The sequence below is a fragment of the Manis javanica genome, chromosome 7 (assembly GCF_040802235.1).
Source record: "Manis javanica isolate MJ-LG chromosome 7, MJ_LKY, whole genome shotgun sequence".
NCBI classification, from domain to species: domain Eukaryota; kingdom Metazoa; phylum Chordata; class Mammalia; order Pholidota; family Manidae; genus Manis; species Manis javanica.
Window position 1 is genome coordinate 63,564,785 of NC_133162.1, and position 13,775 is coordinate 63,578,559.

General features: G+C 35.2%; 1 protein-coding gene across 2 annotated transcripts in view; it reads right to left on the reverse strand.

The window, feature by feature from the left end:
* PRKG1 (protein kinase cGMP-dependent 1) overlaps positions 1-13,775 on the reverse strand; it is a 1,271,722-nt gene that overhangs the window by 796,868 nt on the left and 461,079 nt on the right. For both annotated transcript variants that reach the window (XM_037002637.2, XM_037002636.2), the window contains exon 3: positions 5,623-5,736. In XM_037002637.2, the coding sequence (XP_036858532.1) occupies positions 5,623-5,736 (114 nt within the window). The remainder of the gene's footprint in view (positions 1-5,622; positions 5,737-13,775) is intronic.

The window sequence follows — 13,775 nt, forward strand, 5'->3', positions numbered from 1 at the left end:
ATAGCTGTTTTCCTCGTCTCTGAAATTTACTTAGAACCCACTTAAACAATAAAGGAATGAGATTAAAGAATAGCTTCTGTGTATCCATTTGTTCATTTTAGTCTGTTATGTGGTATCCTTGGTACCTAGTGAATTGATTCCTTTATTAAGGAAATTTATTTTGCAGGGATTATGTAATTGGATTTATATGACTAATTTCACAGTATTCTTTAACAGACAAATGTGATAAAAAAATGTTGCTAAGAATACTGTCTAATTAACTCACTAAACAAATGTACCTACTTCCCCAGGATGCTACTGGAATGCCTGCTTCACTGTCCAGGTGATGACAATTTCTGTAGTTACTAGACTTTTCCTTTTGAAATCAGGGTCATATTCCTAAGTATCATCAGCCTAAATTTATTTTGTGTCTCTTCTCCTTTCTTCCAGGATTCTTGGTAGAAGGCATGCATTAGATTGGAGGAAGCAAAGCAGGCATCTTTTTAATTTGTGTCTGGAAGGCAGAATAGAGACAGTGTCTCTAGTACAGTGCTCTCCTCTGCCTTTGTGCTGTGGTACAGAGAGCACGACAGTACGCAGTGGTTCCCACTTACTAAAACCCCAGGTACCCACAACATATATGCCAACTGTTTATATGGCAGGCAGTGTTGTTCTTCACATGGGAATCTATCTTTATAATAAATTTGATGCTTTATGGGACTCCATAAGGATATTTCCTAAAAAGTGTCTAATTGTTTACATCTTGATACGGTCATCTTAAGAAATTTTTTAAGGCGTACAGCCACTACAGGAGTTTCATCTATGATTCCTTTTCATTAACAATAAATGTGGTATTCATTTCTTTTGTTCCTTATCAATAAAAGACACTATGTATTAACCTTATAAGTACGAGTTTTGCATGTATAGCCTATAGAGATCTTTAACCAAAACATTTTAGTTAACTCTCTTTTTATTTTTTTCCCATTCATCTTTTTAAGGGTTTTGGCAAATTTTTCTGAGTCATGTTCCCTAATGTAATGTTTGAAACAGATCTACAAGGGAATGTACAAGCCATTTCACTGTAAAGACTCAAATTCATATTAAAAACAGAAATAAACAGAGAAATCCAAGCTTTTTAACTTTGTTCTTAAGATGATCTTAAAGTCTATGACACAGGGAAATATCTTAATTAACTTTCTCCTATATAAATATCCTAGGTAAGCCTAAGTATGGAAACTTGAAAGTATTCAAACTAAAACAGAAAAATATTTTTGCCAGATATTATTAAAGTCATCAAGTTGTCACACTTCACATAGGATATTAGGGCTCATTTGTATTAGTACTGAAGTATTTTAATACTGAGGAACTCTAAGATACTTGTTATAAATTATCTAAGGAGAAATAATTACTCAGATATTTTGCCCAAGACAATTCAAAAGAGCCACGACAGCTATCCACACATGTACTTTGCAGATACTTTTCTATGGTCATTATTATAACCTAGTATGCAGATATTTTCCTATAAACAAAAAGACCTTGTCTTCTTGGGTCTATTTGGATAACACTGAATAAGCCACTGCCTAAGGTTTGGATCACTGTGAGCTAGAAACTCAAGTAATAGGAAAAGGTTTCAATTTAGTATCTTCCGGTAAAAATACCCCAATTCATGCACAACTGCAGCTGGAGCAAAGAGCCATATGATTCAAACCTCAAAAAAAAAAAAAATTCCTGTGTTGTTGGCAAAAACTGGTGGTGGGAAATCAAGGTAAAGCAAGACTATAGCATGAATGTCCTCGCAAATTCACTCATAAGATCTGTGTCACTGAATCTTTCTCACAATGTAAACTAAATGGCTTCCCCATTCTGTTTTTAGGTCTCTCGTAACTTCAACTTTACCATTTTTGTGATATTTTTAAAGATACTTGAACATAGAAGCAAGATGAGAGGCCCAGGGTGAGTGTAAATTGGTATGGCGTTAGCTGTGGGGATAGCGAAAATGAAATCACAACCAGGAGTGACACTTTAGGGAAACATGACAATGATGTGTTTCTAGGTATGGGAATTGAGTGAGCAACGTGTATTCAATGGACTTATTAGATATTCCTATCCTCAGTAGGGTTTGAAAATAGATGGTGAAACTCTCCTTTGTCTACACAATCTCAAAATACGTAGACCAAATGTGAAATTCAAACAATACTGGAGACATTACTTGTTTAGTATTGTAGAAATCAAATACAAGTAATTTTTCCCTCCCCCATTGGATGTGGAGTGTTTGTGATTGAATAATACAATCCAAATGGCCACTTTCCTAACAAAACTAATGAAAAGAATTTGAGGCTATTTAAGCCATTAACTACTTCAAGACATTTGTTAGATTTTTGTTTCCAATATAATGTTAATTTTATGTATTTTTATATACTCACTCTTCAGGGGAAAAAGGCAAAGAATGGTGGTGTCTTATCCAACAGGAATAGACTAAGAATATACAGATCTGCATCATAGCATGGTATTTTTTCCATTGCACTATGGTTTTGATTTTTAAAACTTCCTCTTCCTGGTGTTATCAGATCTTCCTCCTGATGCTACCATAATAATCAATGGTATACATTTATTGACCTTCAGAGGAATGCCAATTGATTTGTCCCAGATGATAACCAGAGAGCTTGCTGTGCAATTACCAAGTGTTTCATTTGGATCACTATGAACAAGCTTATAATCATATTTTATAGCATATGTCAATCTATTGCTTGAATAAGAAACTTTTTTAATATCTTAGGCTTTTTTCTTTTTTTAAAAAAAGAAAACCCACAAGTTAATATTTGTTAGCAGAGGAAGTCACTTGGATTTATTTATTTACTCATGCCCTGGTACAATTTCAAAAAGTGCTCTCTTGAACAAGAAACAACTCATGTACATTGAGGAACTCTTGAATGTTACCTAGGGTTTCATTAAGACTATGAGATTAAGAATGCATCAGAATGCTAGGCAGCTTTTAGGTTGACCTAAGGAGAAAGGAAGGAGACAGGCAATCATGAAATAACATAGGTGATGTTAGAGAAAAGGGAGCCACAAACCAGGTTGAGTGAGAAAGAAGAAGGCACAGAGAGACAAGCTGTGGAGTAGGAAGAGCAGGCTCCTCCCACTGAGACTATCACACCAAGTGGATGAATCCATTTTGAAAGTTACACCAAATGGTCATCACTAAAATGAAGGTTAAGATGAAATGCACAAGGGTCAGTGCAATCTTGAATTCTGAGATACAACTGGATCTAAGCTGCCAAATAAGGACATCTTAAAATACCACATGTAAAGAGGAAGATAGCATTGGGGGTTATATTTCATAGACATTTGGTAAAAGTAGCATCCATAATGGAATCTGATCAGAATTAAAAGTGATCAGTCTGAAGGTATAGTTTAAACATGAATTTTAAATGGTACTTAGGGGCCACAATCATAAGTACAGTCTCCCTGGATAGGATAGGAGCCAGTATGAAAAGGTCCTGAGCAATAACTGACATTATTCACTCCTTAGAGTTCTTCCACAACATTCAGAAGAAACAGTTGTTAAGAGATATCCCTTAAGCATGCAGAAAACCTCTGCAACTATAAATGCAGAGAGGTATGTGCACACATCAATCCTGGGCTCTTTTCTCAATGCAACTTCCATATCGTAAATAGGCACTATGAAGAAGGTGTGCCACCCCCCATGCACACCTACGCACGAGCCTTCTCTCAGTCTACATTAAAAAATACACTCCAGCACTCATTTCTTTGATGATAGATGTTCTGACCTCAAAACAGTTAGGATTATAATTTGCATTCGGCACCCAGTTCCTTCTTGCTGAATAAGGTGCATAGTGTCCATTTAAATTTACCAAACATGAGTACAGTACAGGCTAGTGCAGATGTACACCATCTTATAGGAACCTAATAAGACAACTGACTTTCACATAGGAAAGTAATCATCTTACAAAAAATCTCTGCAGTAAAATTCATTTAAATACACTGTTTACTGTATTTTAAATATTTCTTTAATAATAATTCAAATTTTCAAAAGATTAAATGTGTTATTACTAACTGTGGACCTTTGGAAATTTTATGGTTTCAATTAGATTAAAGGAGCAGTATAAGGCTGAATTTCTGAATTTTTAAAACTTAAAAAAATTACTATTTACAATTCTGAGAAAGCCTGTTTTAATCAAAATGTATTATTCTGGCCCTTTTTGCCCTAAAAGGGATATATTGCTCATGAAAATGAAGTATGATAGTAAAACCTGTGTCACTTAATGGAGTCACGACTACCCTTTTCTTCTAGTTATGTACTTTTTAAGTGAGTTAAAGTTGTGGAAGATTCTGTTATGCTTCACTGGTCTTCATTGTACTTTGAGTCATATAATAAAATGATCATATAAAATAAAAACATGGCAAGGCCTAACAACTGAAAGAGTTTGTGCTTTCAGAGTTCAAGAATCAAATGCCAAGAAGGACTCATCCTACAAGGGCCTAATTGTAAATGATGTCTCAGTGATTTCAACACATAAAAAGATAATTCATTTCCAAGACATTTAAGACAATTTCTGGGTCTCTGGCTGGCCATGCATTCTTGAGTCCTTTACAATTCAAGTTCAATGTAGTATTATTAGTCATAGGCCATTTTTCTAAGAGAAAAAAACCAGTATGTAAAATAGTACATGACACCCAGGTCAAACTAATATTAACAATTTGCCATTTTATCAATAGCATTTTCTTATAGCATTCTTATAACAAAAGCTAATCAAAGTAACTTACTATTGCAGTCATCCACAGGAGAGTGTATCAGAGAAACCTTTCAAACATAAAATACACACATCTGCCTGAAGATGCAACGGACCCTCCATTGTTGGCTTTTGTATTCAGCTCTGTTTGTTGTACACTCATTACATCCTGTCGTCAGGAAGAAGGAGTATTTAAAACATTTTTTTCCTCCTCTAACTATTGCAGCTGCTTCTACTGAGCAATAAAAGTTGCTAGAGAAATCATATATACACATACATGTAAAATTAGAGCAACAAGCTGCTTTATTGCCCCGATTTAAAATAAGCTCAATCAGTAGAAAAGAAAAATACTATATTATACAGCTTGATGAACAGCTGAAGACAAGAATATACTCAGACACAGTTTTAGAATTCAGGATATTTCTCACTCAGCGATGTTTGAATGAGATGAGGGCATTTCTCCTTTAAATTTCTTTAAACCTCTGAATGAACAAGTAGAAATTATGTGGGGAATGTAACCCAAAATAGAAAGATAGGGAGAATTTTCTTAAATATGATACTGAAACTTTAAAGGCAGAGAAAGGAAAGGTCTTACTCCTGTTTACTTCTAATTTATAAAATTATATCACTTTCTGAATCCTAATGTATAAGAGTTCTAGGTTAAAAGGATACTTTTTGTAAGTCAGCAATAAACTCTAAGCCAACCAGATCTGATTGTTAACAATCATCCTTTAGGAGGAAAGCAAATATATTAACTGTATTGTGAGGCAAAGATTAACATAGAGATTACTTAAATTACCATGATTAAATTTATAGGCATGTTAACCACCTTTCACAGGTCTACGGAAAAAAGGCATTCAGAGTATTTGAAAAATAAGTGAACTCTTACTCTTGACAGTGGCTGTCCTGGTGCAGTTGTAAAGAATAGCCAACTCCCCAAACACTTTTCCTGGACCCATGGTGCACAGCTTCACGCCTTCTTTTGTGACTTCAACCTTACCATCTGTAAAGGAGAAGGGAAAATGCATTATTTTAATATTCTGTCATGTTTCATTTCATTTGTTACATTTTCAATGTGAGATGAGGAGCCTCACTTTTAAAAATGCAAAGCGGTTCCCAATTAACAAAGTCAATACCAAGATATGGTGCAAGAGATGAAATAAAAGATCATAACCCTTTTGAGATTAATCCCTTTAAGAAGATTTGAGATGACACTGAAAGGAAGTACCAGAAAAAGATAGAGACAGAAAGGCAAACATAAAATTATTCCAAATGGAATGTTAGACAACTATGGTAATTTCAAACGTAACATCATTTTGAATCCGAAATAAAAACTGAGTCTGTGGGTACACTTTCTACAGCAGGCTTCATACTCAGGAATTCTCATCTGAGTAAGGTGGCTATTATGGAAAGGGAGATTATTTTGACCCTTGAGCATTATTTAATTGCAGCTCCTGGTATCTTTTCTTTTTAAACGTCTTATCTGTCTTGGGCAAGACTGTTTTACCTGCTTCTCAGCTCTGCAAATTGACCTTGAAGAAACACAAACTACCAGGATGGAGAGAAGAGGAGACACCAGGACCGCTTATGTTCTACAAAAGACTTCGGCAGTGAAATGCTGAGCATGGAAAACACTACAGAAACATTGTACACTGGGTATACACTGTTGCTTGCAAGTAAGGAAAATGCTATTCATGAAGGAAACGGAGAAAATACATTTTTAAAAAGTCATGGCTATGTACACTAGAAATTCCATCACCAACATAACTGCAAGAGAAATAAAAAGGCAACGCAATCTAGTCCAGACCAAATTCTCCTCTTCCATTAGTCTCTCAAGTTACTTCTCCACAGGCTACAGAAGAAAGCCTAATGCTTGACATTAGCTAGTAACTGCAAGGAAGTAAAGCTTCTGTGTTTGTTCCAAACTTCAGGCCTTCATGCATCGACTTCATAATTGTTCATTTACCTATGTGTTTCCTGTAATATTTGACTTTTCAGAGTTTGGATATTAAATTTCTTAAATCAACAGAGCTTTAAGCAGTGGTTTTTGTAAAATCACAGAGTTGATTTGGTAATTGTTTTGAGTACCTATTGAGATAAAATCTTAAATATTAAAAAACCTTAAAAAAATATAATCCATGTACCAGTGATGCAAGATCAACCCCTCAGAGTCTACCCTGGAAACCATGTCCATCAAAATTGTATCAATGGAGAGAGAATTCTGTAGTAATTAAGATAAATCGCACATAAAATCTACTCACGATTCTTGAATTGTGTACATATGCGCTCTCTGTGTAAAAAGAAGCTATTCCAGAAAGAAAAATCCAACGACTGAAATGGTTGGGAAATACAGTTGACTCTTGAACAACAAGGGTTTGAAGGTGTATGTGTCCACTCATGTAGATTATTGCAATATATTGGAAAAGTTTTTTGAGATTTATGACAATCTGAAAAACATTTTTTCTCTAGCTTACTTTATTATAAGAATATAGTCTATAATACATATAACATGCAAAATGTGTCAACTGACTGTTCCTGTTACCAGTAAGGCTTCCAAGCAGTTGTAGGCAATTTATAGTTAATTTTGGGGGGACTTAAAAGTTATACATGGATTTTCAACTGTACAGGGCTCAGGCTCCCTTAACCCCATGTTGTTTAAGCATCAGCTGTACTCTCTTATGCAGGTATGGCCACTCAAAAAGTCTAGGTTTTTCAAGCCTTACTTCTTGACTGCAGGAAAGAAAACTTTCTCTTGATATGTATGTAAAAACCAGTCCAGTAAATTCATATTTTCATAAACTTCAGAACCTCCTCCAAAAGACACTTCCCCCCTCTCTTTCAATGGCAAGCCTATTCCCCTAGAAATTTCACTGCCACTCAAGAACGAGAGACATGTTCAGAAAATAACATAGTCAGCAAATGTATATATCATTTGAAGTAAGATGAATAGCTGAATTCTGGTTCTCTTCTCTTTTCTTTCCTAGCCTTGTCACCTTGGGCAAGTTGTTGATTTCTCTATGCCCGAGTTTCTTCATTGATCAAATGTGTAGAAGTAAAGCATGATAAAATGATATGAGCTAAAGCAGACGCAATGCTCAGCAGAGCTCAGCATGTAGCAAATATTCAATACTAGTTCTTACTATTGGTATTATTTCCATTATATTTCTTACTATTGAAAGGGAGGTAAGGCTTATTAGGTTACACAGAAGCACAATATTTCATCACCTATTACAGAAACTTATTGAGGTTTATATAGAATAATACCTTTTTGTTTTTTAAATGAAGAAAGTATTTGTCTCAGATTCTCTCTGTATGGGGTGGTTGAGGAGAGGCCCTTTCAGTGTAAATCAATATCACACCAAAAGAAGAAAATACAGTGTCAAGAAATTACATTGATCCACCTGGAAAAATGCAGTATCTCCGTACTCTTCTCTGCTTGGCTATGTGTGGCCAATGTTTTATACAGTCTTTACTTGGGGGAGTCTCCCACAAATAACAGAGTAATAACTTTCCAGATCATTATAACATCTTCTTGACTTAAAGCTCTAACTTCAATTATATTAATAAGACTAAGGGCAAAATAAACAATGCCTAAAAAACTTTCATATATAACTGATTTTGTAAAAAACCTGTTTCTCTGTCTCTTTGGATTCCACAGTTAAAAGTCTTCAGGGGGAAGGGACTGAGAGGAGTAAGACCACTACTGAGAATCCTGCTGGATATTTTGAAAGTCATGCCTTCTCAACCAATAACCAGCCTAAATAAAAGACAAGAAATATCAGGGCTCTTGTTTAAGCTCAGTGGTTTCTCAAAAGACATCAGTAGACCTGTTACATCAGAACTAATTTATCAAATACAGGTATTTCCCTGTCTGGGAAATTGTAAATGTCCTTCTTCCACAGTGACCACTGTACTTGGTCCTGGTGCCCCTTCTCTGAGAAACCATGCTCATAGAATATTCATCTGCTTTAACTGATGGACAGTTCATCTTCTAACTGATCACATTTCCCTTTATTGTACGACCTCGAAAAGGCTCACCACCAGAATTGTGTAAGAATCTGGGGTTTCAAATTTATGCACAAACTCACTTCTGATTCTAACTCACTCTACTGATCTTATTTTACATTAAGACATTAGACATAAGACATTCATCTTCTCATGCTTTATTTTTTAAAAGATAGGTATAAATAATTAAATATATATGAATAATTAGCATTGGTAACAGAAGGTTGTATTCCATATTAATTAGAATAGCAAACTTTTTTTAAAAAAGACTTGCTGAAACAGATTGTATTTCAGAAATAGAAATTTGGATGTAAAACACCTTTTTTAGGTTAAGTTAAACTTTGCAGATTCAATATATTCACAATAGCAAAGGAAGGAAGTGGATTTGATCTCATATGATGGATGAGAATGGTATAAAAAAACACTGTATTTTTTTTTTAATGAACAGAATGGTATAAATGGTAAAAAGACACAGTGTTTGTAAATATTACCCTGAGTCATAGTTTGATCACTTATTCTTCCTCATACCTGTTACATGGATAGGGATTGAGTAATTTAGGGAGGCAGGATCTATTAGGCTCTAAAAACAAAGTTAATTATTGAGAGTCATTTCAGAGACATTTAGAAATATTCCAGTTTCTAAAAGTCGACTAAAGTGAGTCATTGATGTAAATTGTGAATGCCACAAACCAACCTTGAAGAAAAATTAGAAGTGACTACACATTTACAAATGATCTCCAAGTATGGACTGACTGGTTCACTTAAGAAAACTAAGAGGAAGACAGACAAAAGTTTACTACATACACCCAGTGGCCCCTATTTTCACCTGATCAACTTACCTCTCAGATTTGTTTTAAACTTACTCCACGGGCATAGAAAGTAGGTAGGCATAGGAGTGGTTATTTTGGTGGTGTGGGAAGAGATATGGATGAGAATGGTATAAAAAAACACTGTATATTTTTTATTATGTGTAAAACAAATAAGGAAAAAGTTAAGAAGGCTGAATACATAACATCTTTTGCCAGAAGCTTATACCAACATAGAAACAGCTGAGCTTGGAGGTTTCTATCTAATTATAATTTGCTATTTACTTAGGAATGCTTTTTGATGAATTTACTTTGGGTCAGCATTGATTAATATAATTTCTATTTCTTTGAAGAAATAGATTCATTAGTATTTATTCATGACTATTTTGATGCTTCAACTTAATTTCATTTCAAGTATGTTAAATTTAAGATCAAATTTTTTTAAAGTAGTGGAAAGACATTTTTCTGAACAATCTAGTAAAGTTTTAGACTTTTCTGCAAATTTTTTCTGACTAAACTCAACAGTGACTAGAGGCTACCAGAAGTGTTATTTGGGGAACTAACAATAATCCAAAATGTAGTTAATCTATACATTCTGCTTCTGCCCTTTTTATTCATTTTTGCTTTTTTAAAAAAAATAACACTCTTGGTATTATTTTTACTATGCACTGTATCAGGAAAGAAAAGTAAAGAACATTCAAATTATTATTTGGATTTTGCCAAACTGTTAAAGTTGTTTGCATGAGAGATGCTGGGACAGTCTAAGGTTTAAGGGTTCTTCATGGCTTCACTCATATCTTTTATCACTCCTCTCACTAGCATGAACAACTGAAGTTGTACCTGAATGTATTTTTTATTCCACTTCAGCTACTACATACCCATTTATGATCTGGAATGGGCTGAGTCATAAATCCTAAATATTGCCACTTTGAACAACAATCAACCTACCTTCTGCTTTTGGCATCACAATTCATCTAACACCGTTGGGAGTTGCTAAGTTTTAAGAGATCCATTATAAAGCATCTATACATTCATCTACCTTTTATAAGAATCAGGAGATCCTATAAACAAAAGATGAAACTGAGTCTACAAGGAGACCCAGACTTTCCTGGCTTTGTTTATCTTTATGGGTCTTTCACAAAACCAGTAGTTTTGCACCATGAGGACTTTCATGATAAGGTAAATCAGCTTAGAGATTTATTATTAGCAGGCTGAAATAGAATGGCTGGTAATCTAATTATGAACATTCTGTGCTTAGTTCCAATAATCTTGGTTGGAACATTCAAAACAACTTTGTTGACCACTAAAAGGAGATAGGTGTTGTATCAAAGATCCCATCTAGACAAAATCTCCAATTGCTTTCCTTCTCTAATCTGTTTGACCATATGTTCATGATTTTGTAGGTTTGAGACCATAGCTTTTTCATTATGTACCCTCCCACCAGTGATTCTGAAGTTCTTTAAGATTTTTAAAGATTTGACAGGAACATGTATCATTGTGGTGGTTGAGCTGTCATCACCAGCATGGATGCATGTCCTCCGGAGGATGAGGTTCACTTATGGTTCTGCTTTCCTTTTTTCCCTATCAGTTTTATTGAGTTAAAATTGACATATAGCACTGTATAAATTTAGGTGTACAGCATAATGACTTTGCTTATATATATATATATTGCTAAATGATTACCACAGTAAGTAGTAGCATCCATCAATCTAGCAACAAAAAAAAAAGGGGAAAAATGTTTTTCCTTGTGATGAGAATTTTTAGGACATACTCTCTGCTTTCTTAAAGGACTAGGGATACAATTATATCAGACTTGCCTTGCAAAGTCATTTTAGATTGGGTATGCTGTCATATGGGGAAGAAAGTAGAAATTGATGAGGCTGCTAGGGCTATTTAGAGGGAAAAGCCATCAAATAGCCAGGACAAGACTATATTTTTAGATATCCCCCTTAAACATTTACTTATTGTCAGTCATTTATATATGTCTTCCTTAAGCCAGTATAAGAAGGAAAAAGATGACTTCCCTATAAAATGCAAGTTTGTTCTTCAATTAAAGCATGTCAGTACCTTATCAGTTTTCTGTTTAAGATTGTTTTCAAACCATTTCAAAATGGATGTGGTTTCTCTGGATCTGAAATCCTGCTCCTTAGATGAGGGGTTAATCTTCATACTGAAAGTCATTCTTTGGCCACTAAATGGAAGCCTATGAGAAACTGCCCTGTTTTAATACTATGTATTTCTTCCAAAGTTTGCTTCACCCACTTCTTGTTGGGTATGTGTTTTGCTTATTATTTCCTCATTAGATGTATCTACATGTTGCAGGGTTTTTTTTCCCCTTAAGCTATTTATGTTTTCATAATTTCTTTAACCATCTGGTTCTTATAATACTTTAGTTAGGGCCAGGCTTCTGATTTTAAGAAGTCATTTTTCTTTGCTATCATCATAATAATTCATACAGGGAGCATAAAAGTACTAGTTATCCCAATAGAATGAAACAGAATCTGAGCTCTAAGAGACCAGTTGAGTTGAAGCCACCATAAGTGAAGACCTTTGCTTCTTTTCCTTCAATTAGCCAATTCTGATTTCCCATCTGGTCATGACTGCTGTATACAATTTGACACTTGACGCTATTTTTTTTATACGCTAAATTACAACAGATTATAATATACATTTGTATATTGAATATAAAAGCACCATAGTTGCCCTAGGTAATGAGATAATCAAAGACATAAATGAGGTATCCAGAACTAAAAATCTCACTTATGGAGAGAGGGAGAGAGAGAGAGAGAGGGAGGGGGGAGAGAGAGAGAGAGAGAAAGAGAGAGTTGTTAACCTGAACATTGAGATACCCGAGATTCATGCTTTGTTTATTTCTAACTCTAAGGTCATAATGAGCTAAGGAAGGGAAATGGAACAAGGGTTATGACACTGTAAAATCTACTTAGCCTGTGAAAAAGGCCCAGCTTATTCTTAAACTTAATTTATATGCTGTTCTTCCTCTTCTTCCAGCCCCTTAACCAATTAACTTTATAATCAGGATAGGAGATAGAGCTCCAAAGTATAAGTTCACCTATATGGATAAAGAATGCTGAGATCTGGATTACCACAGTCACCTAAATGACCCCATTCTTAAGACAAAACTTCAAAGAAGTTATGAATCACCTGTATATATACCATTCCTTATGCTGACCCTTATCCAGAGGGCCCTATAACCCTCAAGTACGCCTCCTCTCTGAGGTCACCCACACTCCTGAGTGTGTACTGTCTTATATCAAATAAACTCTCTGGTTGCATAAGCCTATTGCACTTGTCTCTGAACTCTTATCCATGATGAAGACAAGAACTTGCTGACCTCCACCTCCAGTGGTAAATGTCTTTGTCACTTTGTTATTTCATTCAGCTTTCTAGTCTTAAAGTAATCCTTTTCTCTCTCCCTATTTTATTTCAGACAAACAGGGAAGTGGAAGTTCTCAGAACAAAAATTTATCCCACCCAGTGCTCCATGGGTCTCCCAAATCTTGGGGTGGTAGAGGCTTAGCTCCTATGCAGTACAGATTCAAGCAGACACTGGCTGCCAGCGACTCTGGCTTTAGGAGTTAGCAAGGAATATGCCCTATGCTGAGCAGGAGTTCAAAAAGCTTCCCTTTCCTCCCTCTGCTCTTCCTTGCTCTCTACTGCCTAAACGGCTGCTGCCATTCGCTGCTACTCCTGCTTTAATGAATTCCTTATCTGACCTGTTCACAAATTCTTTCTAGATCAGAGTCAAGAACCCTCCCCCATCCAGGTTGAGGTTTCACCTAGTGCACAGGGAGAGACCTTCCCAGATGTAGCTGCCCTGACAACAATAAAGCATACACACATATTCACAAAGGAAACATATGTAAGGAAACAGACTAGAATTTAAGAAATTTGGATATAGAGAATCTCATGAGCCATCAGAATGAAAGTCACTTCTGTCTTTGGAGATATTTAAAGAGTAGAAAACATACCAAACCTATTGTGGATGGGTCAACCATTTACCTGACATGAATGGGATTCTGGAAAGATTTCACAAACATTATGATTCTATAATCTTTATCATACTATGGTTTGAAATCCTAGCACTTTAAAATATATGGAAAGCACTATAACCTTTATCACATTATGTTTTGAGGTCCTAGCACTTTGAAGTATACAGTAAGCATAGGTAAATGTCTGTGGACTAATTTCAATTGGTAGGAATGAGGGAAGC